This window comes from Eleginops maclovinus, chromosome 12 (genome assembly GCF_036324505.1).
Source record: "Eleginops maclovinus isolate JMC-PN-2008 ecotype Puerto Natales chromosome 12, JC_Emac_rtc_rv5, whole genome shotgun sequence".
In the NCBI taxonomy this organism is placed as follows: Eukaryota; Metazoa; Chordata; class Actinopteri; order Perciformes; family Eleginopidae; genus Eleginops; species Eleginops maclovinus.
The window spans coordinates 3,741,879-3,769,365 of NC_086360.1; the positions used below are offsets into that span (position 1 = coordinate 3,741,879).

General features: G+C 40.4%; 1 protein-coding gene across 2 annotated transcripts; it reads left to right on the plus strand.

Annotated features, from left to right (window-relative positions):
* The first annotated feature begins 109 nt into the window (after positions 1 to 109).
* zgc:162952 (PKc_LIMK_like_unk domain-containing protein) lies at positions 110 to 27,487 on the plus strand. Of its 2 annotated transcripts, XM_063896691.1 has the most exons (10): positions 111 to 1,374; positions 2,627 to 2,690; positions 10,380 to 10,573; positions 11,831 to 11,952; positions 15,170 to 15,218; positions 15,539 to 15,688; positions 19,501 to 19,674; positions 19,969 to 20,052; positions 23,120 to 23,206; positions 24,995 to 27,487. In XM_063896691.1, the coding sequence occupies exons 2-10, from the start codon at positions 2,660 to 2,662 to the stop codon at positions 25,097 to 25,099; spliced, it is 996 nt and encodes a 331-aa protein (XP_063752761.1). In that variant the 5' UTR covers positions 111 to 1,374; positions 2,627 to 2,659; the 3' UTR covers positions 25,100 to 27,487. The 2 variants fall into 2 exon arrangements, with proteins under 2 accessions (XP_063752762.1, XP_063752761.1); XM_063896692.1 differs by lacking the exon at positions 2,627 to 2,690 and having other exon boundaries at positions 110 to 1,374.

Here is a 27,487-nt window from a genome sequence, read left to right on the forward strand (position 1 = left end):
GATTCACTAACTGACGGATTCACTAACTCACTAAATCACTAACTCACTAAATCACTAACTCACTGATTCACTAACTGACGGATTGACTAATTAAGTAACTCACTAATCACTAACTCACTGATTCACTAACTCGATGATTCACTAACTGACTGATTCACTAACTCAATGATTCATTAAGTCAGAGATTCACTAACTCACTGATTCACTAACTCACAGATTAACTAATTAACTAACTCATTGATTCACTAACTCGATGATTCACTAACTGACTGATTCACTAATTCACTATCTCACTGATTAACTAACTCAATGATTCATTAAGTCAGAGATTTACTAACTCTCTGATTCACTGAATCGCTAACTCAGTGTTTCACTGACTCACTGATCCACTAACTCTCTGATTCACTGACTGAGATACTTACTGACAGACTAATTGAGCTAGTGACAGACTAACTGAATTATTACTGATTCACTCATACTGATTATTCATTCACAGTTTCTTCCCTTACAGGGAGTGTCTGAACCACTACTGACTGAATTACAGACTCACTCATTTATTGAATCAGTGACATACTTTCTGACTCAAATAGCTTTATTAGCATGACCATAATGACATACAATAATGCCAAAGCTTTGTACAATTGTGACACCTTTACATACAGTAAATATACATTTGAAATATACCGAAATTCAAGAATACCATTACCAATACCATACCAATACCATTATTTACAGGGTTAACCATATCCTTTTTGAACAAAAAAATATTGCTGATTCACAAAACAAATGATTAAGAAATAGACATGAGTTATGGTGTAGCAGTTCAGTCTGATTCTCTCATGTTGTATATGCAGGGACAAACTGTCCTGCAAGAACGCAGCTTTCTTTCATTTTCTTTTTTGAATAATAGAGCACGCTTTCTTTAGGATTTAGAATTATGGGAATAATTGTTTAGGTTAGAATTCTGGGCTTTGCGTGAGGAAGAGCTTCACTGAGTGATTATCAATATAATTCATTTTGAAGTGGGTTCACGAAATGAAATATAAAAAGTGGTATAAAAATGAAAAACAGGACTGCTATAAACAACTAAGAGTCGCAAGTGAAAGTGTAAACCCGCAGCTCAGACTGGCAGGCTGCCTCCCCCTCTCTACCGCGCGCTCTCTCTCTCTCTCTCTCCGGGGGTGGAGCTCCATCCACCAACGCGCTGCGGTTCTGGTTCCTAAGACAACCCATAAAACACGCACTGCAGCCCTGCCAGCTGAGCTGCACGACTCGGCTGAGAGGAACGACTTTGAAGCGCCGACAGCACGGACACACGATGCAGAAGAGCTCACCGACGATATAAAGCGACCACAGCACCGGGACTGAACCTGTGTGAGTAACCTGTCTGCTGTCCTCTGTGTCGGTGGAAACTTTCAAATGACGGTCACAAGAGCTGAACAGCAGCTAGTCTGCTCAGACCAGAGGCGGGAATTGAGTAAAGTAGAAGTACCAGAGTGTAGGAATACTCTGTGACAGTAAAAGTCCTGCATTCTAAATGTTCCTCCAGTGAAAGTAGAAAGTACTCTCATCTAAATGAACTTAAAGTAGCGACAGTAAAAGTAGTCATTGTTTGATTGGTCCATTTCAGAATAATATCTCTGATATGTTTTATAATTATTGATCATTAAAGTGTTCTCAGAGCTGGTAAAGGTGCAGCTAGTTTGAATGGCTTTGTATACTGCAGGGTAGCTGCTGGATTTACTCCAGGTGAACTAAAGTCTGATTTAAGGGCTGATCATATTTACCATCATTAATCCAGATCTGTAAAGTAACTAAAGGGATTAAATAAATGTACTGTAGTGGAGTAAAAGTACATGAAATCAATGTCGATATTGATGAATTGTAGTGGACTAAAGTAACAAAAAATTGAAATACTCAAGTAAAGTAACCTCTTTCCTTGTGCTCTTTTTATTTTCTTTAGTTTAGCCATCATGAATCCAAAGTTTTATGCTATCCAAAAATACAAACATTTGAAAAAGTATTCCATTGTGTTTTCTGATGGAGTGACAGACAGTAAACCAATGTTTTTTTGGCCCTAGCTGAAGTTGAATTGACCAGACTTCTTTCTTAGGGTTGATATGACTGCACTTGGTACCCTGCGATTTAAAATAGAGAAATGTCAGACTGCAGAAATTGACCAATGCACATTTACTGATTCATGGGTCACATCAACTGAAAGCTTTTTGTTCTGCACACAACAGGTCAAATCAATTCATTTTATTCAACTGACACATAGCAAACATATTGCAGGGTATGAATTATTGCTTCCTCAGCCCAAATAAGTTGTGGGGGGCTCAACAGGGCCCCTCAGATCAGTTTAAATCCATCCCTGTCTTTGTCAGATTTCTTAGATTTATGTGTGAAAGTAATGAATAACAATGTGAAAAGTTGTGGTAAATGTTGGGCTGTGAGGAGTTTTGCTGCCATCCTGAAGGGTTTACACTCAGTGTTTATGAAACTGTGTTGTCTGATGTCTGAACTTCATGTTAGTTTTCAGTGTTGTCCTAACAGTGTGTGTTGTTGTGGTAAAAGTTGTGTATGTGCTGTGCTCATGTGCTGTTGCATGTATGTGGTTCCTCCTCAGTTTCTGCACAGAGGCTTCCACCATCCTCACAAGATGCATATGAATAGCTTATCAAATCAATGGAGTAAGTATTGAGAAGTTTTTCTTCATATTGTGTACATTTCTTAATTGTATTTAACCATGAGAAGTACCCGAGATGTGTGCAGGGCTGCAGCATGTCAAGTATTATATAAGAGGACGTATTTTGTTCCTTTTCAGGTTCATATTTGTATTTAGTGTCTCTACTGTGACATGTTTCCATGCTTTAATGTTCAAAAAGCTCTTTATTTTTCTCATACTGCCTGTGCTTCTGCTCCAGTCTGCTCTGATTGGTTAGCTGGCCGGCTTTGTTGTGATTGGTCAACCACTTAGAGATGTCATGCCCCTTCACCTACAATATTTTTGAGCGCTAGCCAAAAGAAACGATAAGAGAGAATATGTATTCATGTTCATGTTGCGCCTTTAAAGGATGATCCCAGTGTTTTTCCTACTACTTACTTAGAGGACGGGTTTTGAATTTGTAGCATTTATTTTGACACAGCAAACACATTCTTGCAAACCCAAAGGCAGTCCCGTGTCCTGGTTTAAACACCTTTATTTACTTCTATCAGGGGCTTTTTACATCACTAAAACTAAAGATCTGTCAGTGAGCCCATGAGGAGTTAGCAGCAATACAGCTCCCTATTTTGCCATGCTTCAAATGCTGCATTCAGGAATTTCGTTTGGAACACAGCCATGTTTTTTTCTTCATTGCATGAACGTGACAACTTGAACTTTGGGAATGTGCTGTTTTCACATTTGGAATGACCTCCAACTCTGTTTGCATCCCACTCACTTGACTTTCCAAGTGACATGTTATTTTCAAAAGGTAGTTCTCTTCACAGAGAAAATATGGAACTAAGCGGGTTACTCTGCTAATATTTCAGATGCAGTTAGGGTGTCAAAAAATACCCTAAAGGTTTCATGTGTGCTAGTGAACTGGCCCAGTGGACATATGAGTATAACCAAGCAAGGCAGGTGTTAAAAGCTCAAGGCAGACCTGATGTAATGCCTTTTGGAGAATTTAACATTTTAAGAAGCGTGGATTAAGTGTTATTTGTTTCATTATATAGGCATTCAATTTAACCTCTGTAGCTATTTAGATAGAATTGCTACTTGGTGATCTGACTTCTGGAAATTGGACAAACTGGATTTTAGATATAACCACAAGTTCAATGACAGTCAAGATCCAAAGGGTTGTTTATTGTCATTGTACAGTACAGGTTTTTGCAACAGAATGCAGTTATAGGTATTTTTGCTACATAAGTGCATAAATAAAAGGTATAAAACTACTTTTAAGGTCTCCATTGAGTATGACCGACGTCAGTGTGACTTTAAGACCTGGCAGGTGTCAGCTGTTATGTTTGAGTCATATTTACTGTGTAGTTCTGACTTGTTTAAGATTAAGTTACGTTTCTATTCCCTTTTCTCTATGTAAAATATAATTTATATTATTTATTTATATTGTTTTTTGAGTTTTTCTTGGTGAGAAACCGTAGGATCCCCCTTGAGTTAGATGAGATAAACATTGCGCAAAATATTAAGGACTTCTAAAATAAATTGACAAACCCTACTACAACAACAACTAACTTTGCCCTAACTTTGACAAACCTTGATGAATTTGGTTTCACTTGAAGGCCTCATCCAAAAAAGGGTAGGAGAGGAACAGTTTGTACATTAGCAAGATGACAACAATTACCTTATGTTCTCCTACCCTTATTATTCTACAAAAAACCCACATAATCCAGGTCCATGTTCACTTTCAACACCAGTTTAAAGAAGCCTGTTTTCTGACCTTGACGGAAACATCTCAAAAGCCTCTGACTGTGAGCTGCTGTTGGCAGGTTTGGTTTCGCATTTACGCATGGACCATGAGGCTGGATCCCTTTTCTTACCATGCCTTCTTTCCGCCTCAAGAATCCATTCTCAGTTCTTTGCCCTCATTCTGTGCAGAGGCTCCTGATGCTCGTAATCTAATTTTTAATGTGAAAATAAATATGTGGTTCATGTTCTGCAACAGTGGCGTAACTCAACATTGCTACATCCACCCCAATTGTGGTCCAGTGGGAAGCCACTGCTATGTGTGCTCTAGCGCTGGGCAAACTCTGCCTCCAGAACCCCACAGACCATGGCAGTGGTTCGGGGCAGCTCTGATATGAACGTCACTTCGCTTTAGAAAATCCTTGACGCAATTAACAGCTACTGTGGCTTGGCTCGGGCTAGCTTTAGTGTTGAGCTGTAATGCATGTGGCCGCAGCACGACATGCCATGACTAGAGGGCAGTTGAAGTCATATTGATGCTCTGCCGCGGTGCAGTGCTCCCGCCCTTTACATACTTTAGCCCTGAAGTCACCAAGGCTCAGAGTATGCTGTTTCCACACCCTGACTCTACACAATCCTATTTCTTAAGTGGCATTTTTGCCTGTTTTGCTTTGTCATTTCTTGGACAGAACCCATCGTCCTGTGAGTGTCAACATATGTGTCCTGGGCTGGTAGATTGTCATCAAGTACATTAACACATACCTGGTGTTAAAAGGAGCAGATTGACTTATCTTTTTGGCTTAAAGTGTTTTTTCTTCTGTGAGGCTGTGTAAAAGGAGTATGAATATATTATTTGATATATATCATATTATATATACCTATGTGTGTGTATGAAATGAGCAAAACTGTTGAATTGCATTCACACTGGATGGATGTTTTAATTCAATGTGCCGTTTCAAATTCGAGAAGGACGTTGTCGATGTCCTAACTTGTTTTTGCTGCGCAGGTGGACACATCTTACACAGGAAGGAAAGATGTTTGCCGTCGGGGTCTTGGTTTGCAAGAGTGTAAAATTGTTTTAAATGTTCGTGAGGAGAATCGGAGTCCGTCTCCGTGCCATCACTTCCACTAGCCATCTTGTTTTTTGTTTTTTTTAAATCGCAGCGCTTTCTCTCACTCTCGTCATTGGTCTCTGTATCTCTCTCTCTCGAGCCCCCAGCCCTCCGCGCTCTCGGCGTTGCTATGCCTAAGCCGCTCTGCTGCAATTCATCATGGGTAACGTCGTGCGGAAGCCAGTACGTTTCAACTATTCAACTCAACTATTCTCAGCCGGACACTACGGGCTCAGAAGTCATAGGTCCAACTATATAAACACACATTAGCTCTCTGCTTTGATCTTATGACAATCCCCAGTCTGATCTCCCATACCTTCCTCAGAGAAAGTCCTGAGGGACCTAGCTCTTGGGAAAAATTTTGCTTTGGTGTAAACAGATTTTTGGTGTGAGATTTCATCAGCAGCATTCCTTATCAGCAGGGAGGACGTCAGAGTGGTGAAGGCCAGTCCTGAGATTCCTGTTGATAGTGTGTGGTGAGACACAGGTCCACCTCACAGTGACTTGTGATAGTACCCACCCCCCCTCAGTCAGACACACAGGTTTCCCTGAATGCTGCCTGTGTAAACTTCACATCTCATGTCGGGAAAAATCACAAAGCTGGAGCTGTTGAAGAATCACACCTTGGCTCGCGTGCAAGAAATCTGAGTCAGCGACAACACAACAGCTAAATGAATCCTCTGTGAATCTACAGACTGTTTCAAAAAGGCTTTCATTCTTTCAGAGGGTTATCCCTTTCCTGTGTTCTTTTGGTTGTTGTATATAGATATATAGATATCTATATATAGATATATATCTATATATATATATATATATCTATATAGATATATATATATATATATATATATATATAGATATATATATATATATCTATATATATATATCTATATAGATATCTATATATATATATATATATATATCTATATATATCTATATATAGATATCTATATATCTATAGTACACATATATATATCTATATATATATATAGATATATCTATAGATATATCTATAGATATCGATACCGATATCTATAGATATATCTATAGATATATCTATAGATATCGGTTAACACTAGCTGAGGATATTATCACGTTTTGCTGTACGACATAAAATACTTTGTAAATACCCTACTGGTAATTCTTTGAAGCCTGAACGCATAGCTGGTGGTGGTGACGGGCAGCCATGGGACAGTTATGTATTTTGTAGCATTTCAAACTTCTCATTTCTGCCGATTACGTTAACCCTACAAAAATGTCAGAGTGGTGTTAATATGTTGGGATAATCGTTCTGAACAAAGTATCATAAACATGTGTTGGTCCCAAAGCTTATTTTCTGCAATATATGTTAATCCAATTGGGAAATCCCTTTTTTTTCTTTTTTGCCTTGCAATTCTAACTTCCAAGTCGGCCTAAAGAATATACCATCACTGCACTACTCCATTGTATTGAATATACTTTTTCTTACAGAAGAGATTGTCTTGTATCATTTATTGCTGTGCTTTTCAAATTCCAGCAAATGTCAGATACATGGATTGATCAAGAAAACATATCTTTTAGACATCAAAACAATATGAATATTGCAAGATAGACAATAGCAGGTGAATACAGTCAAATCCACACTATGATGAAGCTTGTCGTGCTGCCAGGTTGACTGCCAGTATAGGAGCCTTTCTGTTTACTCCCAAGCCCAGTGAACAAAAGCCGCATGACAAAGCTGGGTTCATTCCCCCGGCTTGATTGACAAAACCCAGCCAATTGTGTTAGCGTGTCAGTGTGTGCTTTCCACCGGCGTCATTGTAAAGGCGACAGAGGCTGTTGTCGTGGTGAAAACTCTGACCATCAGTTCAGGCACAGCAGTCCTCTATGGCTGAATGAGGTCAGGACCCTGTATAAGGAGTAAGCGAGCACTGTGGGAGGTGAAGTGTCGGCATTGCTACAGAGGGGACTCTAATGTTCCCAACATTTTGCAAATCTTTGTTGAATATATGTTATGAGTAAAAGCAGCACAAATTCTTTCCTGTGGACAACCGGTTTGCAATTAAAATGTATCTTCATGTGTTTTGTGTAAGCTCTTTGGACACTCTCCACTGTGTGTGGGTGTGTGTTCACTCAAAGCCTTTTATGCGTCAGTCCTGCCTCTATTTTAGACTCAAATTATTCACCTTTGTCTTTGTTCACTCTGTGAAGTGGAGGCACTTACCCTCATCCACGCAGTTAATAAGTGGGAGGGTGGAATTAGACCTTTAGTGAGCCTCTTTTCTATCCAGGGTCCTTTCATACTGTTGAATGCAAATTGCCCTTTAGGTTGTCCTTTTGTGTTAGCGTGATCGGCTTGCAGAGGTGTGCAAGGAAACTATTGTTGGGTACAGAATATATACAGAATATAAATATTAATAGTGTGTGTTTCTATCTTGATGTGCTTGTTCCATTAAGTTCAATCACCATCAAAGGGGTCCTATTATGCTAATTTTCAGGTTCGTATTTGTATGTTGGGACATGTCTCCATGCTTTAATGTTCAAAAAGCTCTTTATCTTTCTCATACTGCCTGTGCTGCAGCACCGCTTTTCACCCTCTGTCTGAAACCAGAGCCCAGTCTGCTCTGATTGGTTAACTGGCCGGCTCTGTTGTGATTGCTCAACCGCTTAGAGATGTCCCGCCCCTTAGCCTATCACGTACAATGTGTTGGTGCGCTAGCCAATAGGTGCACCTGTGTTACATAGTGATGTCACCATGTTATGGAAGTGAACAAAGGAGTCCGAGGGAACACAGGGATTTTAGCCTTTGCAGACCATTTACACCGCGTTCCAAATTATTATGCAAATTGGATTTAAGTGCCATAAACATTGCATTTTTGTTTACTGAGTGCCATGCAACCCTGGATGGTCCAGATGGATGGAGTAGTGGATGGGTGGTGGATGGCCACCATGTCCCAACAAGGCTGCGACGTCAGCAAGGAGGTTGGCGGAGTCATGTTTTGGGCCGGGATCATGGGGAGAGAGCTGGTAGGCCCCTTTTGGGTCCCTGAAGGTGTGAAAATGACCTCGGCAAAGTATATGGAGTTTCTGACTGACCACTTTCTTCTGTGGTACAAAAAGAAGAACCGTGCTTTCCGTAGTAAAATCATCTTCATGCATGACAATGCACCATCTCATGCTGCAAAGAGTACCTCTGTGTCATTGGCTGCTATGGGCATAAAAGGAAGGAAACTCATGGTGTGGCCCCCATCTTCCCCTGATCTCAACCCTATTGAGAACCTTAGAGCATCCTCAAGCAAAAGATCTATGAGGGTGGGAGGCAGTTTGCATCAAAACAGCAGCTCTGGGAGGCTATTCTGACATCATGCAAAGAAAATCAACCAGAAACTCTCCAAAAACTCACAAGTTCAATGGATGCAAGAATTGTGAAGGTGATATCAAAGAAGGGGTCCTATGTTAACTTGGCCTGTTAAAATGTTTTAGATTGAAATAGCTTTTGATTTCAGTAAATATGAACTCCTAATGCTGCAAATTCAACAAATTATCATTTTTATTTCTTTACAACCTATAACATGTTTTGAAACTCTGTTGTGCATAATGATTTGGAACAGTGCATTTTGAGTTTTTTTATTTTTGAAAGAAAAACTGTAATCATTGGGAGGTTTGGTCAATAAAATTCAAATTATACTCTAATGGCTGATGACTTGAAAATTATACTGACTGTCATTTTGTATCGACTATTTAGGAAACTCGGAGAAAAATATCATTTGAATAATAATTTGGAACGCAGTGTACATACACAAAAAAAAATATCGCACACTACAGGAAAGAGAAAACCCCAAATACATAACAGTGCCCCTTTTATACACCATGTTTTGGGTAAGTTAGCCCTTCAGCCCTTCATCAGTGTTGCACATATGTACCCAATTCAAAGGATGCAATGTAACAGCAGAGGTGATCTTCATGCTCTAAAGAAATAGGGGAGCAGCATTTCACCCCATCCTTCCATCATCAGCAGATCAAAATAACACTACTGTCTTGTAAACTTTACATGTAGCGGCCTATAGGTTACAGTCGCCCTCTGTGTGTTAACTGTGGCGCTGTGGTATATGTTACATTTGATCATTAGTTTTGTGACTTGGGTCCAGGGGGCCAGAGAATAGGGAGTGTTTTTGTCTGGTCCTGTCTGTGGATATGGGCCAGTTTCCACCGGCAGCATTAGTGGCTACGGAACAACAGTTATATAGTATAATTTAATTATACAAAACAAATATCCAGCTCCAGCAAGCATATGGACTACAAATACAAAACGATGTCCTGATGAATCTACTTTAAATAAAAGTTGTGACGCCTCAAGAGTTTTTTCTAAGAGTTTAGCTCTCATGGGTGCCTAGGTCCACACACTCACACGACCATTTTTCTTCGGTCGGTGCATTGGTGAACTAGAGAACTTTATCGGCATGAGACTTGTTGTCGTGGAGGGAGGGGTCGAGTGCGTTCTGTCTGTAAACAAACATCTCGAGAGTTTGAGTAAAGGCGAGCCCAGGCCGTCCTCAATGGGAGATCACTGATGTCATCACCTACACCAAAACCAACCAATCCTGGGTCTGAAACTGCGTATCTCAAAGTTAATTTGTCTTCCACCTTTGGTTTAATGAGTCATTCTTTGTTTGCAGCTACATTTTCTGTAAATCATAAAAATGAATTAATGATTCCAGCTGGAAAGTGACCCTGTTTTGACTCGCTAGCCCAGTTGCAGAGGTTATACCATAAGGACAAAAAAAACTAAACAGAGAGTCAACCTCCAACTCTTGCTGCATGTTATTTCCCATCTCTGTTGCCCCGTCTTCAGCCTAACCTGTGTCAATGTGTCTCTACTTTCTCAGCGGACATCCCCAGAATGTGTGATGTGGACGTGTCCCCCGAGCCTACCAGTCCCACCCTGTACGGCGAGTCTTCAGACAAGTACTACAATGAGGACCGCTGGCAGAAGCTCCGCACAGCTGTCCGAAAACTGGAGTTCTGGGAAAACTTCACTGCTGAGCTGATCGGAACTGGCTTCTTCTCCAAAGTCTATAAGGTACTCTCTCTGTCCTCTCCATGTGTTGCCTTGTTGCCGGCCTACGTGTAAGCTGCCATCAAAGATTGCTTTGTTCCAGACACTCTAATTGGGACATTCTTGCCATTCCATGATTGGCCCACCAGCTTTGGAGAACATAGGGTGTAATACTCAGCCTCAGCTAAGACCTTACATAATTCCTAATGTGTCACCAGTGCAGGAGTGGAGCTGATTTTTTTACACATTTAAGCTTTGTCCCTGATGATATAAGCTAGAAGGATGCCACAGGAACTGAAAGAGTGGGTGGTATTGAATGAAAAATCAGAAACCTAATTTTCACTGCCTGATATTGGACTTATTTTCATCCTATGCACTTATGTTCATTGTATTCACAGAGAAAACACAAGAAAGTTATTGATTTCATAGATTCCAAATCAGAAACGAGTTTATTGGCAGGTAGGTTTACACATACAAGGAGTTTGATTTGGTGTGTATAGTGCACGCATGGACACATTAAGGGAAAATAAATTGTAAGAAAAGGGCCAAAAGTAGAACTGTTAAAACAACTATTTAAAAACTGTTATAACAATAAAAATATAAAGAAATATTAACACAAAATATAAGTACGACAAAAAAAACTAAGTACAGTAAATGACTCCCAATATTCGCTATCTATACACTTTGGAAGTCTTTTGCTGTGTCTCAATTTGGATTCTTCCCCAGTACTCTGAATTTGGTACATCCTACTGCACAACCCTACTGCAGTGTGTGAATTACGCCATGGTAAAATTGTCTCAAATCTCACACAGCACCTGTGCCCTCACCGGAAGTGAAGATTGCCTCTGTTAACTGGTTAACTAGCTAACATCTAAATAGCTTAGTTAGTTGGTTAGCTAACAATCGTTGCTAGCTAGCAAGATGCAATCGTTCTCAGTAACAAATCATTACAGACTGCTCCATTAACCCGACAGAATAAAGGTGGCTTCTTTTAGACAATAGTTTAGTTGTACGTTTATTGAATTCTGAATAAAAACACAATTATAACTTTTATTTGTATATTTGTAGAGTCAGTTGAGTGTGAGAAGTGTGCAACGTTACATATTTAACTTTTTTGACCATTATGAGTGAATCATCCAGGTACTCATTAGCACTTCGCATTAGGACACACCAAAAAAAGGCAGTTAGTGTGTAGAAGTTAGCGAACTGAGGCGACCAGCATCCCCATCACCTAGCGCCAGTATGACTGTCTTTGTCACTAATGGACACCATGTCCTTCAGGTGATGCACAGCACCAGTCGGAAGGTGATGGTGGTAAAGATCTACAAAAATGACGTGGACCAAGACAGCATCGTACGAGAGATCAGCCTGCTGCAGAAACTCTCCCACCCCAACATCGTCAGGTACCAGTCCTCTTATGACCCTCTTCTTTCTGATACCTGCTCTTTGTCTAAGGTCTGCTAAAGCAAAATAACCTGCTAGAGGATTTCCCTCACCACATTCATTCTCTGCACCTTCCCACACACACTCTCACTCTTTCTGCACCTCCACATACTGTAGTTTCATTGCAGATTATATAACCAGAGTTACAGAGTATGATTAGCTTTTTAAAGAAAATTGTATTTTTTCTTAAATCAGATTTACTATTGTCCTCACAAAACCACAGATCTCTTGTGCCTGTGAAGTCCAATGGTGCACACTGTTGTTAGTTTGGTGTGTCAGTCACAGGACTGAGGCACAGGAACCTTGGCCTACAGAGGTTACATAAAGGGTGAGGCCAGGCAGACATGATGTTTGCATAAGCAATCTTAATTTAGCCATTAAGCAAGGTTACTGTGGTAATGTTATCAGAGAGCAGCTTATCTGTGATGTGCTTGCTACACGTCAGGAGCCAACACTATACTGTTGCTAAATTCTTCTTTTAAATTTGATCAGGTGTCTGAAATACAGTAAGGACAGTCACTTAATATGTTCAAACTTTAAGCTACATTTAAAACTCACTTGAAAGTCTGTCTGTGTCAATCAATTAAATCAAATTATATTTATATAGCCCAATATCACAAATGATACGTTTTGTCTCAGAGGGCAGCACGACACCATCTGTCCTTTGACCCTTGCAGCGTTCAATGAAATACTGCCTATAAAAACCGAAATTAATTAGGAAAAATGGAAGAAATATTGGAATGCTGAGCTGGTTACATACACTGTATAACAGGGTAGGAATTTCAAGGTGGCCATGACAGCCATAGCCTTCATTGCCCCTCGGTCTGGCCGTGATGCCCTGAAAATAATTGTACGTCCTGCGGCCACCATGGCCTTTGTGCCCTGTTACTGTTAAAATCTCGAAGTTGCTTTAAAAGTGTCAGAGCGGTGGTCTGGGCTCTGAACTGCATTAGTCCTTGTAGCTTGGATTGGTTGCGCGCACCTCACATGTCATACGTCGCATCATTCAATCATCATTGCAGCGTCTCGCTCTAAGAATACAAGGAGGCCTCGTGTCTCTTTTTGTCCATGAGTTTATTCACTTCTGAGACAGGTTACTGTCGTCCGGAACCACGGCAAAACAACAAAGACGTACCTTAATTATCACTCGCACACACATACCGTTAGCTCTCTCATAGCATTCCCCTGTCTCTCTCTCTCTCTCTAGGAACCTCCCTTCTCCTCACCCAGCGGCGTTTTTATATGTACAAAACTGGTGGGGCACGAACAACTTAGATATATAAAGGCTTCTTGTACCTTAATACATGGAGTAAAGAGCGCTATCACAAAGCAAAAGTTAACAACAACAACAACCGTGATGCCTCAGCATGAAAACATCAGACTGTAGGAAAACACAGACACTCGTCACCGTGGTTACAATGGCAATCGATCCTGCAGATGGATAGCCTAAAGGCTAACACAGACATCAACATAAACTATACTTCCGCTCACCAAAGCTCAGTAGAGGGTCAACTTCTTTCATGTTCTGTTTGTATTATTTACCACTGGTGATGTAGTCTAAGCCCTCTCGTCTCCTCTGCATAACTACACTTTTCGCACACACACTTACAGTCATCAGCTCTGACTTATGAGGTGTGGTTTCAGTGGGGCTGCGAGCGCTTTGCTCCACTTTTTTGCCGCACACACTGAATGAAAAATTACAAAAAAGTGATTTGTTTTCCATGTCATTCGTATGTTTTTATTATCAGAAAGGGAAGTTATTTATTTGTAAGCTCCAAATCCTAATTTTGGCCTTTGTGTCCTGGCAAAAGGCCAAATGGCTTTGCCCCTAAAATGACAAAATTCCAAGCCTGCTATATAGACAAAAGTTTTGAGACACCTACACATTATACCTACAGGAGCTTTTATGACATCCCATTCCAAATTTTCAGGCATTAATATGAAGTTGGTCCCCACTTTGCAGCTGTAACAGCTTCCACTCTTCTGGGAAGGCTTTCTACAATACTTTGGAGTGTGTCTGGGGGAATTGTTGCCCATTCATGCAACAGAGCATCTGTGAGGTCAGACCCTGATGATGGACGAGAGGGCCCGGCTCGCAATCTCCGTTCTAGTTCATCCCAAAGGTGTTCAGTGGGGTTGAGGTGAGGGCTCTACGCGGGCCAGTCCAGTTCTTCCACACCAAACTCATCCAGCCATGCCTTTATGGACTTTACTTTGTGCACTGGGGCACAGTCATGCTGGAACAGGAAAGGGCCTTCTCCAAACTGTTTCCACAAAGTTGGAAGCATAGAATAGTCCAGAATGACTTGGTAAGATGAAGCTTTAAGAATCCCCATCACTGGAACTAAGGGGCCTAGGCCAACCCCAGAAAAACATCCCATAGCATTATCCCTCCTCCAGCACACTCTACAGTTGGCACACTGCAGTCAGGCAGGTAAGGTTCTCCTGGCATTCGCCAAACCCACACTCGTCCATCAGACTGCCAGATAGAGAAGCGATGGTTCCTCCACAGAACACGTTTCCACTGCTCCAGATTCCAGAGGAGGCGTGCTTTACTCCACTCCATCCCACACTTGGCTGTGCAAACGGTGGCATCCTATTACAGGACCACGTTTGAATTCAGTGAGCTCTTTAGAAAGACCCATTCTATCACACATGTTTTTATAGGCAGACTGCATGGCTAGGTGCTTGATTTTATGCACCTGTGGCAATGGGACTGAATGAAATACTTGAATGAAATGATTAATTGGAGTGTCCCACTACTTTTGTCTATATAGTGTACATACGTTTGAGACATGAATGCACAGAGATAGAGAAGAAAGTTCCCCCAAAGTCTAACCTTACTTAAATGTGGAGTGATCTGCTGCCCGAAACACACACTGGAAGCTGCTTCCACAGAAGAGCTCAATACACAATGCACTAGTGGGACACTAGGGTATTTGTAATGTATTATGAGGTTTTCAAAGACGTGTGTCTTCAGTAAAGATTAAGGACTTTTAGTTTGAGAGCCACAGACACAGAATCACACAACAAGAACTGCCTAACAAACCGTTCATAAGAAAAATATCTTTAATCGTTAATCCTTTAATAACTGCTTCTATCAAATTTGCTTGAGAAACTAAACTGACTCTTAATGAAAGTGAACGATTAATACAAACACATTTTCTTGTATTCCAGATATCTGGGAATATGTGTGAAAGAAGACAGACTGTATCCAATCTTAGAGGTGAGCGCTACACCTTTTTTTTTTTTTCACACCTTATGATTCATGGTTGCTGTGCGTGTTCACAGGCAGTGGAAAAACACTAGAGATTACACAGATATGAGATGATAGTGATAATGAAATGGTTATTGTCTAGCTAGACATGGAGTCATTGCTTTAGAGCAATGGCACACTGTATATGATTGGAAGTGTTTTGTTCACATAATCTAACTTTTAACTTATCTCTGAAATTCAACAAATGCATTTTTACAGTTCCACTGCTCAGTGTTATGCATAAAGTGTATTTATACCTCTGTGTATTACCTGGGTCCTGTTTTTTGCAGTATGTGAACGGGGGCTGTCTGGAGGAGCTTCTGGTTGGTAAAGAAGTTCCGCTGTGCTGGAAAGAGAAGGTGGAGCTGGCCTGTGATATAAGCAGAGGAATGATCTACCTGCACTACAAGAACATTTACCACAGAGACCTGAACTCCAAGGTTAGAGCCTTCGCCTCCGTCCCCCTAGTGCCACCAGGCATCATTAAAGGGTCAACTCATCCTTTATACCTGACCTGTAGTTCATATAAGAGCAGATGGAGAACTTGAGAACAGGATAACACCACCAGAGTGTAAACTTTACTGATCTGTGACTCATCGAGCCCCCTTGTGGCCTACACATTTAGGACCTGACAATGAACCTTTGGGTACGGTCGAATTGTCCAAAAGTCAGCTCCTATCATCTATTCCTATCTACTATTCCTTGACCTTTGAGTGAAACGTCACGGGGTTAAGGAATAGTGAATAGGAGAATTAAAAATGACTTAGGAAAAGAGACTGTGGTGCTTTGAGAATCCGACTGCACTTACACTATCCCACGTATTTATGATGAACGACGTTGTTAATGTGCGTCTGCTGTGGGGGAACTACAGCTTCTATAAAGCGGACTACTGAAAGTGCATCTACTCTGCACCGTGCTCTCTGATGGTGCTGTTTTATGCTTTATGAACGAGGACAACAGAGAGGCATACAGTATGTTCTTCATTACAAAGGTTTGAATTGAGATAAAAAAGGAAAGTGAAACTTAGGCTCATCCCCCTCACCCTCCGCTCCACACATTAACCCACATGAATCCCAATACGTATGATTATATGAAAATATTTAAAATAAATACAAATGAGTTTATTATAAACTAGTTATGCCTTAACCTATCACTTTGAATATCACAATTCAAACATGTTTTGAAATGTTTAAGAAACCCCACACAGATCAGTAAACAAAGAAATGAGGACTTTATTTGATCATTTCAGTTAAAAAGTAATGTTCATATTTCTCCTTTTGATTAATATAGAGCTGAACGTTCAAAACATAGCACTTTAGAAAGTTACGGCATAAGTTTTAAACTGCTTAATAAGCCCCGTAACTTTCATGAAATGCATTTCTCGTCACGATCGGCTGTTTCTTTGAACGGCCGAATGTTGTGTCATGGCAAATGTTGCGGCCGCAAGGCATTGTGGGACAGCATTTTCTCCATTCCTTTCCCAGTGTTCCCTAATTTAAAGGAGGTTATAAAGGACGTTTCAGAGCTCCTTTCCTATCATCAAGAGAACTTAAAGAGCTCTTTTAATGGTGGCCACTGAGGTTCTTCCGGGTCATTTCACTCCGTTACGAACCTTCCTAAACTACACTGACTATTCGACCACAACCATCGTTTCATCAACCACTATCTCTTAGTCATTCTATTTCCTGTCTAGATGGATGGATGGATGGATACTTCATTTATCCCAAAATTAGGAAAAATATTTTTTTCAAGCAGCAGTGTCATGCATTACACAAGTTACAAATGTTTAAAAGATACAATAAGATACAAATATATATTTGTTTTAAATACATTAGGTGTGTGTGTGTGTGTGTGTGTGTGTGTGTGTGTGTGTGTGTGTGTGTGTGTGTGTGTGTGTGTGTGTGTGTGTGTGTGTGTGTGTGTGTGTGTGTGTGTGTGTGTGTGTGTGTGTGTGTGTGTGTGTGTGTGTGTGTGTGTGTGTGTGGGGTTGCCAGGCTTAACGGAACAAGCAGTCAGTAATGCAGGGAGCTAAGGCCGCAGGACAGTGACGGTGTTGTTATGTTAATAGAGAGTCACTAACTAGGTGCTGTTGCTACACAGACCATTGTGTGAGAGGGGAGGGCCTCTCCCCATGCACGTCACACTACGTATTTGGCTTTTTACCAATTCCCTTTATTGACACGGAGGCCATAGTAAGTTTATGTCACATTCTGACTGCAGACTCTAGATTGATGTATCCCTAATGTCGGCCCATGGTGGATCAGGATATTTGAATGAATTATTTGGACTTGGAGATACGTAAGCTGCATCTATCAATTATTCAGAGAGAACTGAAAGCGCTGAGAGTAAATGACAAAAGTAAAGTTGTGGGTCGACAGAATAACAAAGCTTTATGATCTAGGGGATTATTCTCAGAAAGTTACACATTTTTCCACACTTTCAAGTTTTTTAAACAGTTTTACACAATTTCTCATTGCTTAACACTGTTCTGCATTTTTCCAAATTGTTACTCACAATTTTTTCCCCACATTTTCTGCCACTACTGCACATTGTCTTTCATTATTTCAAATTGTTTTGTATTGTTTCAAAGATTACAGGCTTTTTCCCATTCTTGCACATTGTCTCAAATTGTTTCACATCATTTCAAACTGTTTTTCCTTTTTGAGGTCTACTGTTTTCTCTTGGTCTGCAGGCATCAGGCGGCAGTGTCATAAAGTCACTGCCCAGTTGCTAACAGAATCACTCAACCAGCAGCTAGAGACTAAGTTAGTGATGTCTGAAACAGAGATTAAATTAAAGTTAATACTGCCTTTGATCTGCCAGGTGGACAAAAACACAAAAATAAACATTGATGCTGCTGTTCTCAAAGATCAATTACTTTAACAACAGCGAGTCGGTGACTACAAGCAATTATTTTTCTCAAAAGGTCATTGTTCGTGCTGGGACACATTCCTGCCCTGATATTTCATAATCTGGTGTGAACAAAATGACATGAAATTACAATACATTAGCTTGTTTCTCCTCCGATCCCTCACTGAAGTTTGGCTAGAATTGTGTCACATATATCCATTGTGTCAAATGATTAGCCAAACAATGGTCAAGCACTAACCTACATTAGCAGGATTATTTTAAAGACCATGTCAGGCTGCCTAAACATTGGAAGAACTCAGTTGAGCAGTGGCTGGACATGAGGATCTCCTCTCCCCGGCATTCTAGGACGTCCAAAAGGCAAACTAAACTCCAAAGCCCCCAGAACCAATCCCGTCTTTGTGTATATGCCTCAGTGACTCTACAAGTGAACTTGAGTTTAAGCTCTTTAAATAAGCTCTTTAATTAGCCCCTTTCTCTTTGTATCTGCGAACAGTTTCATTTTCTGTTCCCAAAACTTTACTGGAGAGAGGCTAAATTTAGAGCTGAAGTGTGGGACTGAAGTTTTTTCCCCCAGGAGAGCCTCGCTACTGGATAGAACAAAGTTCAGTTTCGATGTAAGCCAGGAGCTGTGATGTCACACGAACATAAAAAAGCTCTAAATAATTGTTTTTTTCTATTAGACACAATAATTTTGTTTCTTCTAGGGCGCAAATACTTATTCTGTGGATACCCATATAAAGATCAAGACTTTAGTATCACAGTTCTTTGCAATTGTTTCTAAAAAAGGCTCCTTTTTTTCTTTTCTCAAAATACTGTCTAGTTGGTTGGACCAAAGCTTGGTGATATGATGAAGGGTGTGTCATGTAATGCAAAAGTTTTATGTACACTGAATAAACTGAAACATTGACGATAATTAAATGTATTATGTCAACAGATTTCACATAACTGTATTAGGTTAGTTGAAAGCAATAATATTACGTTTAAATAGAATAATTTATTTCATGTTGACTTCAGCTTATTATTAGTGCTTTTGAATAACCTAATATAGTTATGTAAAATGTGTTGAAATAATACATGTAATTAAAGTCAACGTTTCAGTTTTTCAGTGTTGAGTGCAGTGCTTCATTTTGCAGAATATATGAGGTGTTTTTAATCGTGCTAATGTGAGATCCGAGCTGAGACTTAGATATTTGAAAGTCAGTCTAAATAATTATGCTTTATGTGTAATTTTTGTTTGTAAGCAACAAAAATAAACTGTAACAATAACATGAACAAAATAACTAGATGCTGCCTTTTCAGACCTTGCATGTCCCCCTGTTGGCGAAATATAACACTGCAGGTTAGTTAACCTGACCACTCTATCTTGTTCCTGTCGGTCCAGAACTGCCTCATCCGGGTGACGTCTCGAGGTCGAGAGGCTCTGGTGACCGACTTCGGCCTGGCCAGGGAAGTGGTGGAGCCACCAGTCAAAGATCCCGGCAGGAAGCTGTCCCTGGTGGGCTCCGCCTTTTGGATGGCCCCTGAGATGCTACGAGGAGAGCCATACGACCGCAAGGTAATACAAAGTTCAGTTTGTACCACACACTGCTTCAGCTGGATGCACAATTGCATCAGTTTTGCAATCTTTGGACACATACAAGTCACATGTGATGTTTAAAATGATATTGACTAAAAGTGAATAAAATGTACTTCTAGTGTAAGTTCAGATGACACGCATTCATAGTATTGTAACTTTTATTAAGTCTGAAAATATATACTCAAAGATTTTATTATCGGGTGGCTTTTTGCTGCTTTTCGAAACAACCACGACATTTGGGATTAGCTTGAGTTGTATATGTCTCTCTTGCAGGTGGATGTTTTCTCCTTCGGAATTGTCCTCTGTGAAATTTTGGCCAGGATCCCAGCAGACCCAGAGATACTACCCAGAACACAGGTAGTGAACAGAAGCCCGTTATTATACACCCACAGTCATATCAACGGTTGGACATGTTATTACCGTGACCTGATATTGAGACTACATTCACTTTGTTTTGATTTGTGTCGAACATTTAACAAAAATGTGTTGTTTGAATTATGTTTTTATGAATTCTACCTCTGTAAAATGTCTTTAAGTTTTTAGAAAAGCACTCTATAAATAAAAAGGATTATTATTATGAAGGTACATGGGCTGTTAGCTTAGCTTAGCTTAGCTAGCTTAAAAACAGGAAACAGGGGGAAACAGCTTCTTGGATAGTGCTCCAACACACAAAACATGTCCGACACATCTCTAAGCGATTGACCAATCACAACAGAGCCGGCCAGCTAACCAATCAGAGCAGACTGGGTTCTGGTTTCAGACTTTGGGTACTTCTCAGCAGGGGGGGTTTGTGTATTAGGGCGATTTGGGGCGACGCATTACCAACGGGAAAAAGAGGGACATTTTTTTCGAACACAGCAGCAGTGGTAATCAGTGTTCTAGATGTTAGATCTGTCAAAAACGTCATTGTCCAATCAGACTAAAGTCGTGCTTCACATGGTCCCGCCCCTTTAGGTGCGATTTCAGTCAGGTTGAAAATCGCCCCAGGCGTCTCTCATAGACTCTCATGTAAAATGCATTTTTTTCAAATATCAGAGCTTTCAATGCAATCTCTATGGGTTCCGGGAGGGCTTGCATTTACGCTCGTTCGTCATACGTGACTGAGAAAAAAAGCGGGCAGCTTCTTCAATCAAGTCACTACTCTCAGGATGGCTAGCGTTCAGTGCAATTCCATTGTGTCTTTGAAAGAAGTTCCTTTTAGTTGGCATGCAAATCCAGATAAATTGGCATGAAAACAATCTGGACCTCCAAGACCAAATTTCTTTTTTTTGAAAGAATTTTTTGGGCAATCAGTGCCTTTAATATAGTGCAGTTCAGAAACAGGGAGACAGAGGGGAAGACGCGTAGCAAAGGGGCGCTATTGGAACCTGGGTCCATCTCATGGGGATCAAACCCCAGTATATGGCCGCCTGCTCTACCCACTGAGCTATACGACGGCCCTCCAAGACCAAATTTAACCATTCAACACGTTTCTACAAAGGGGGGAAGACCTACACCCGAGAATTGTCTACAAATTGGTATGAGCGAAAAACCTGGCTAGCAGGCTGTGAAGTAGCCAGCAGTCTTCTGCTATCCCTGCCTACTTTTTCCTCCTGAAGGTGGCACGGCAGACAGCAATGCTTGGACGTAGACTGGTGTAACAGTCTCAATCTCTGCTTGAGATTTTCGTCTTTTGTGAGGGTGAACATTGCCACTCAATTGGATGAAGGGTACAGGCTAGCTGTTCGTCGCCACAATGATGAGGTGAGCAAGAACCGTCACATCCTCAACCGGCTTCTCCAGTGTGTGAAATCCAGCGGGGTGTTTGAGCTAGCTTTGCGAGGAAAATATGAAATTGAGGGCTCCACCAACCCTGGCATTTTTCTCGGACTTCCACTTCGTTGCACAGTTAGATGAAGTTTTTGATGAGCATCTCAAACATGCTACGGTGTTCAGTCAATAAATACTTGACTTAATATGCTTATGCTTATATTGGTCTTTATTTGTATGAATATTTGTGTTTGTGGGGGGGTTACTTTATTTTGGCTTATAAATTAACTAATGGTTAATGGTTGAATCGGATTTTACAAGTAAATCACGAATCAACAAAACAGCTCAGTTACGTTAAAATGAAAATCATGAGACGTCTATCATCAGATGAATGATATGGAAAGGAAAAGTTAAGTTAGAACTACTAAAGCCAGTAGTGCGACTCATGCTAACATGAACACTAAGCTTTTCCCCCCAAAAAATGTAAAACTAATCTAAGTAATACACAGCTTTCCGTTTTCTCCAAATGCAAAACTGATATGAACAAATATGCAATGCAATAACAGCTGGAAAACTGCTTAGGTGTGTGTTTTCTTTAATATTTACCATTCAATAACGCAATCGCTGCTGTCTGTCCCATAGAATAACATGACAGCGCAGCGTTTGTGTGGAACTATCTGGGCTCACATGAACCACGTGACTGCCCTGGCGGCACATCAAAGAGTGTCGCAACTCTTAGTATCTATGTAGCTCTGGGAAATACGTTTTAAGAGCAATGGGACGTCCTTTCCTCGGAGCGTCACGTGAAGCAACGTCTATTTGTGATGACGCCGGTACAGCCGGATCGTCTGACAACAGCTCTGTCCCCGTTTGATTCACACACACAACACCCCCCATCTAACGCCTCTGTTAGTTCACATTTGTATCATTTGTTGTCGACCCAAATACATTTAATGAAATAAGAACACATTTTCAAAAAAAGATAAACGCCATTCTTTAAAATGTAAAACGGAAAACTGTTCCTGCAGACAGATATTAAATCTGTCCCTTTTCATTTGTATTGCGTTCATAATAATAATGAATTGGAGGTCATGAAAAAGGTTTCCCATAAATTAATAAACAGATTTGTTCCACTTTATTTTTCAGATATGATACATTAATTGAATCAAAACACTAAAACTGAGGATTGATTCCCTTGAGTCTAACGTCTTCACTCCGCTGTTGAACTGCTCTCATGTTAAGAAGCATTAGATCAGCGCATGCGCTGCAGCGTCCAATCAGTGACGGATACACAGTAAGGGGGCGGGGCGAGTGGCTGAGGATTTCACCGGAGGATGGTCTGGTGGTTCCTAGGTCGTCGCTCCTCGATCCTCCGGCACAAATAAGCGCTATGGGACGCTCCTTAAAATGGCGCACACAAATCAACTTCCAGTGAGACCGAGGAGCGAGGAAATGACAAATAAGAGAAGTGAGATCTACCCGGAGTGTGAAAAGAGGTGGTGCAGCACAGACATAATGAAAAATTAATGAACATTAAAGCAGGGAGACATGTCCCAGTAGAGACAGGAAATACAAATATGAAGCTGAAAATGAGCAGGATATGTCTTCTTTAATCAAGCTTTCTAATATAATACGCGCTCATGCTGCAGAGACTGTTGATGTCCCTGTGTTTCAGGACTATGGGCTGGATGTGAATGCGTTCAGGGAGCTGGTGGCTGATTGTCCTCCGCGTCTCCTGGAGTTAGCAGCCAGCTGCTGCATGGTATGTAGAGCTAACAATATTAATAGAAAATGTAACTGAATACTTTTTTTTAGGTATTTGGGTTTTTCGAATTAACTTTGAATGTCTGTTTATTTTGGTAATATAAATGTAATTTATGGTTGTTATGACCGGCTCTAAGGCCACAACAAAAGAGAGGGAGACACAACACATTCCGCGAGAACAACCTCACATGGATTAACATAAATCGAAAAAGTCACAGCAGTGGAGTTCGATCAACATTTGTTAACTTAAAATTGCCCAGGCAGGGCAAAAAAGAGGGGGTCCGCAAACAGGCAGCAGGCTCTGGGGCCGTCACAATGGTGCTGCTGGAATGCTGCAAGAAAGCCCCGTTTATACAGTTTAGTGCATTTGTGTGCAACAAGCTGAAGATACAAACAGTATAATGTCTAATCACAGTGCCGCCACTTACACATGAATGCGTCAATACCACAAAGTCATTATAACAACACTAATGTATTAATCTATGTTAAAATATCAAACAGCATTCTTTCTCTATAGGGTGGTGCAGGAACGAGTCCTAAAACCCAGAAATGATAGCATTTTAGCTCCAATTTTCTTTTTTACATGGTTCCTGTTATACAGTAAGACTGAAATAGCATATGTCGTTTAACAAGATAACAAGATTTTTTACCTTTGACATGGAATATTTCCAATCGTGAATGTCAGAAGCCATATGTGTCAACAACCGTCTTAATGAGACTGCTATACGTTCGAACAGAACAAGGAACCCTTAATGGTCCCACAGAGGGGGAATTGACATTCTGCAGTTGACCCATCCCAGTGTTAGGAGCAGTGGGCGACAGGGGAGCAGTGTAGGGAACGTTGCCTTGCTCAGGGACTCCACGGTAGCACTTGGTCTTTCGTGGACTTGAACCGGTGACCTTCCGGATCCCAAGCCAAGTCCCTATGGACTCAACCACCACCGCCCTATTAGCTGCCTTTAATTTAGCAGTGTTGAGACACCATTGTAGTTCATTTATAGCCTAAAGTTAGCCTTTTACGTCTGGCTGTTAAAAACCATATAAACAATCATAAAAGCTTATGAAAATATTTAACATAAGAATATTAGGTTTGTTGAAAGCAGTAATATTAAGTTGAAAAAAACCTAAATCTGGTTCAACTTAATATTACTGCTTTCAACTAACCTAATACAGTTATGTGAAATTTGTTGACATAATACATTTAATTAAAGTCAACGTTTCAGTTTTTCAGTGGACCTTTAGTAGCTTTACAGATCTGGATTAATGATGGTAAATATAATCAGCCCTTAAATCAGACTTTAGTTCACCTGCAGTAAATCCAGCAGCTACCCTGCAGTATACAAAGCCATTCAAACTAGCTGCACCTTTACTGAGTACTTCTACTTTTACTCAAGTACAAGATCTGAGTACTTCTACTTTTACTCAAGTACAATATCTGAGTACTTCTACTTTTACTCAAGTACAAGATCTGAGAACTTCTACTTTTACTCAAATACAAGATCTGAGTACTTCTACTTTTACTCAAGTACAAGATCTGAGTACTTCTACTTTTACTCAAGTACAAGATTTGAGTACTTCTACTTTTACTCAAGTACAAGATCTGAGTACTTCTACTTTTACTCAAGTACAAGATCTGAGTACTTCTACTTTTACTCCTCCCACCTCTGCTTAAGTAAAACATAATCTTTTTTTCAGTATAGTTATAAAAACAGCAAAGTATTTCCACATGGTGTTATTTCTCCTTTAACCAAGTTAAGAACCAGAGTGCTCCTCCCTCCCCCCTCAGGTGGAGTGCTTCAGACGACCAGCGTTCACAGAGCTGCTGGATGAGTTGGGAGAAGTTGCTGAGAGTCTGGAGCCGCAGCCACAATCCGACGTGACCACGACCTGAGGGGTCAGTGTGGGACGCCCCCCCCCATCGAGTGTCTGGGATTGTGGGGCAGTGAGGGCAGGAAGCCAACTGACCCCGAGTCTCTGTGGCATCCCTCTCCTCTACAACACCTCCATGGTGACACTGAAATGAAGTGTGCCAACGCCTTTCAGAGGGTGGAGGAAACTCTCCCAACGTCTCATGGACGCTCTGCTTTGACACGCCAGGTTTGAGGGATTTGAACAGAAACAGAGGTCAAATCAGCATCACATTTCATATTCATGGTCATATTTTTGATGTTGGTCTTATTTTATTTACAATCTTTTGTAATGGCTCTTAAAACCTGTAACATATCACAAGCGAAACACTGCTCTAGGCCTGGTTTAAGCTTCATGAATTAGCATTTTTGAGATATTCTGTGGATTTTGCTTCAAAGGACCAACAGTGAAATCACAGGACGTTTTGTTTTTTTTACTGGCAGAATTCACACTTTATGTCTATATCTCTTTTTTTCATAGGTCATAGGAGTTCCTTAAGTTACATTTGACCATGTGTGTGTACATATTTAAGATGTTTGCTCACTTCTGCCACCTTTTGGGTGTTGAAAGGGCCCACATTCCTTTTATCGTACCAATATTTACTACTTTCTGCTTTGTGTGTGTCTGCAATACAAAATGAACTTTCACAAAATCCACCATCCTATTAAAATGATTCTTCCAGTTTTATTTAATTTCTCAAAGTTCAGAGATACAGGTTTAGTTTTGCTTGTGATATAAATAGAACACAAAAAGTCACTCACTAATGGGAAGAAGTTATGAATGTACCTGTTAGGCCGGGAGTTTTCTTCATTTAAGGTAGACCTGTTTAGAGAAACAGTTTTAAAGAGGCCATATTCTGCTTTCTGGAGTGTTCCGTTTCCTGGAATGTGTTATTGGTTTTTGTGCAGAAAATAAAGAGCTTTTTCAACATTAAAGCATGGAGACATGTCCCAGTCGAGACATTACATACTGATCCCGAGCAGAATATGTCCTCTTTATTATTTTATACACATAGAAGTCCCTCTTTCACTTCGGATATTCTACCATAGAAAACTAATTTAAACTAAACTATTAAACAAACTGGTTTCAGTCCCCTTTCTTTTAAATATATGTGTGTCATTTATTGAGAATTGTTGTATTCACTTTAAAAACTTCTGAGGCCCTCACAACTGTATTGCATAGGCTGGTTAGGCTCTGTTTGAAAGCTAGAGTGAAGACTTTGGTGTCATATGAATGAGAAAAGCATGTATTTCCACCATGTAATGCTCCAAAGTTGGGCAACATTTTGAAGTGAAAAACCGGCAAGGCCATATTCACAGGGGTCCCCTAACCACTCACCTCAAGATATCTGACTCTATGGGAAACCACAAGTCATAACTGGTGTATTTGCATATTTCTGCATGCTGGAATCGCTAAACAGCCCTAGAAAAAAAGGGTAGGACTATAAGCTGAGATCCTTGTTGATCCAAGAGCCCACTGGGAGAATGATGTTAGTCCCTGTTGTAGGGAGACCTTTTTTAAACTGGACACTGCTGTATAAAGTGACCTATTGTGAGCTCTAGGATAATCACAGCCTGATGATACTTTAGAACCACAGACTGAGGAATTCAGTATGGGTTTCCTTCATATATGGACAGTAAGTGGGTTTCTAAAAACAATGCAGAAGTTTATGATCCTTTATCACAGCATGACTTTTTCTATCCTGTTTTTTCTAAATCTTAGAGTGGTAATTTGGAGGAGCTGAAAAATGTAATGTGGCTCAAGATCTGAGTAACAAATGATTTACACCCCAGAAAATGGAAGCCCAAACTAAAAGGACATGACGGGGCAGGTGGGTGGCCATCATATGCTTGCAGTGCACCATATAGTATAAGCCCTTATGCACTCAACACTTTTTACTTGAAAAGGTGCCTAACTTACAATGTTTACATTGTTTACTAATGATTTATTACTACAATTACTTTCTGGATTATAACAAAATGACATTCAATTGTATATTTTGCAGCTGGTAAAGGTGGAACTAGCTTTAATGAATTTTTATAGGGGATTGAAATCCGTGTCAGTACATCATAACTTATTAGTAGATGTATATTGTATTGCTAAACTGAACCTGCAAGGTAACTAAGGTTGTCAAATAACTGTATTGGGGTAAAGAGTACAATTTTGTTCACAAAATGTAAATGTGGATAGGTATGAAGTATTGTAAAATGGAAATACTCAAGTAAAATACCTCAGATTTATACCTAGGTACAGTGAGTACAAGTACTTGGTTTCTTCCACCACTGATAGAAGTTTGATTAAACAGACAGGATGCCTTAAACTGAGTCGTCACAACTAACTGGCCATTGGATGAATAAACTGTTTGATTTGA

Bases quoted from the DNA above. Each gene is read 5' to 3' on its own strand.
- zgc:162952 (XM_063896691.1), top strand. From the start codon at position 2,660: ATGCATATGAATAGCTTATCAAATCAATGGA. The intron at 15,219-15,538 runs GTGAGCGCTACA...TGTTTTTTGCAG, and splicing joins GACTGTATCCAATCTTAGAG to TATGTGAACGGGGGCTGTCT. The intron at 20,053-23,119 runs GTAGTGAACAGA...CCTGTGTTTCAG, and splicing joins AGATACTACCCAGAACACAG to GACTATGGGCTGGATGTGAA.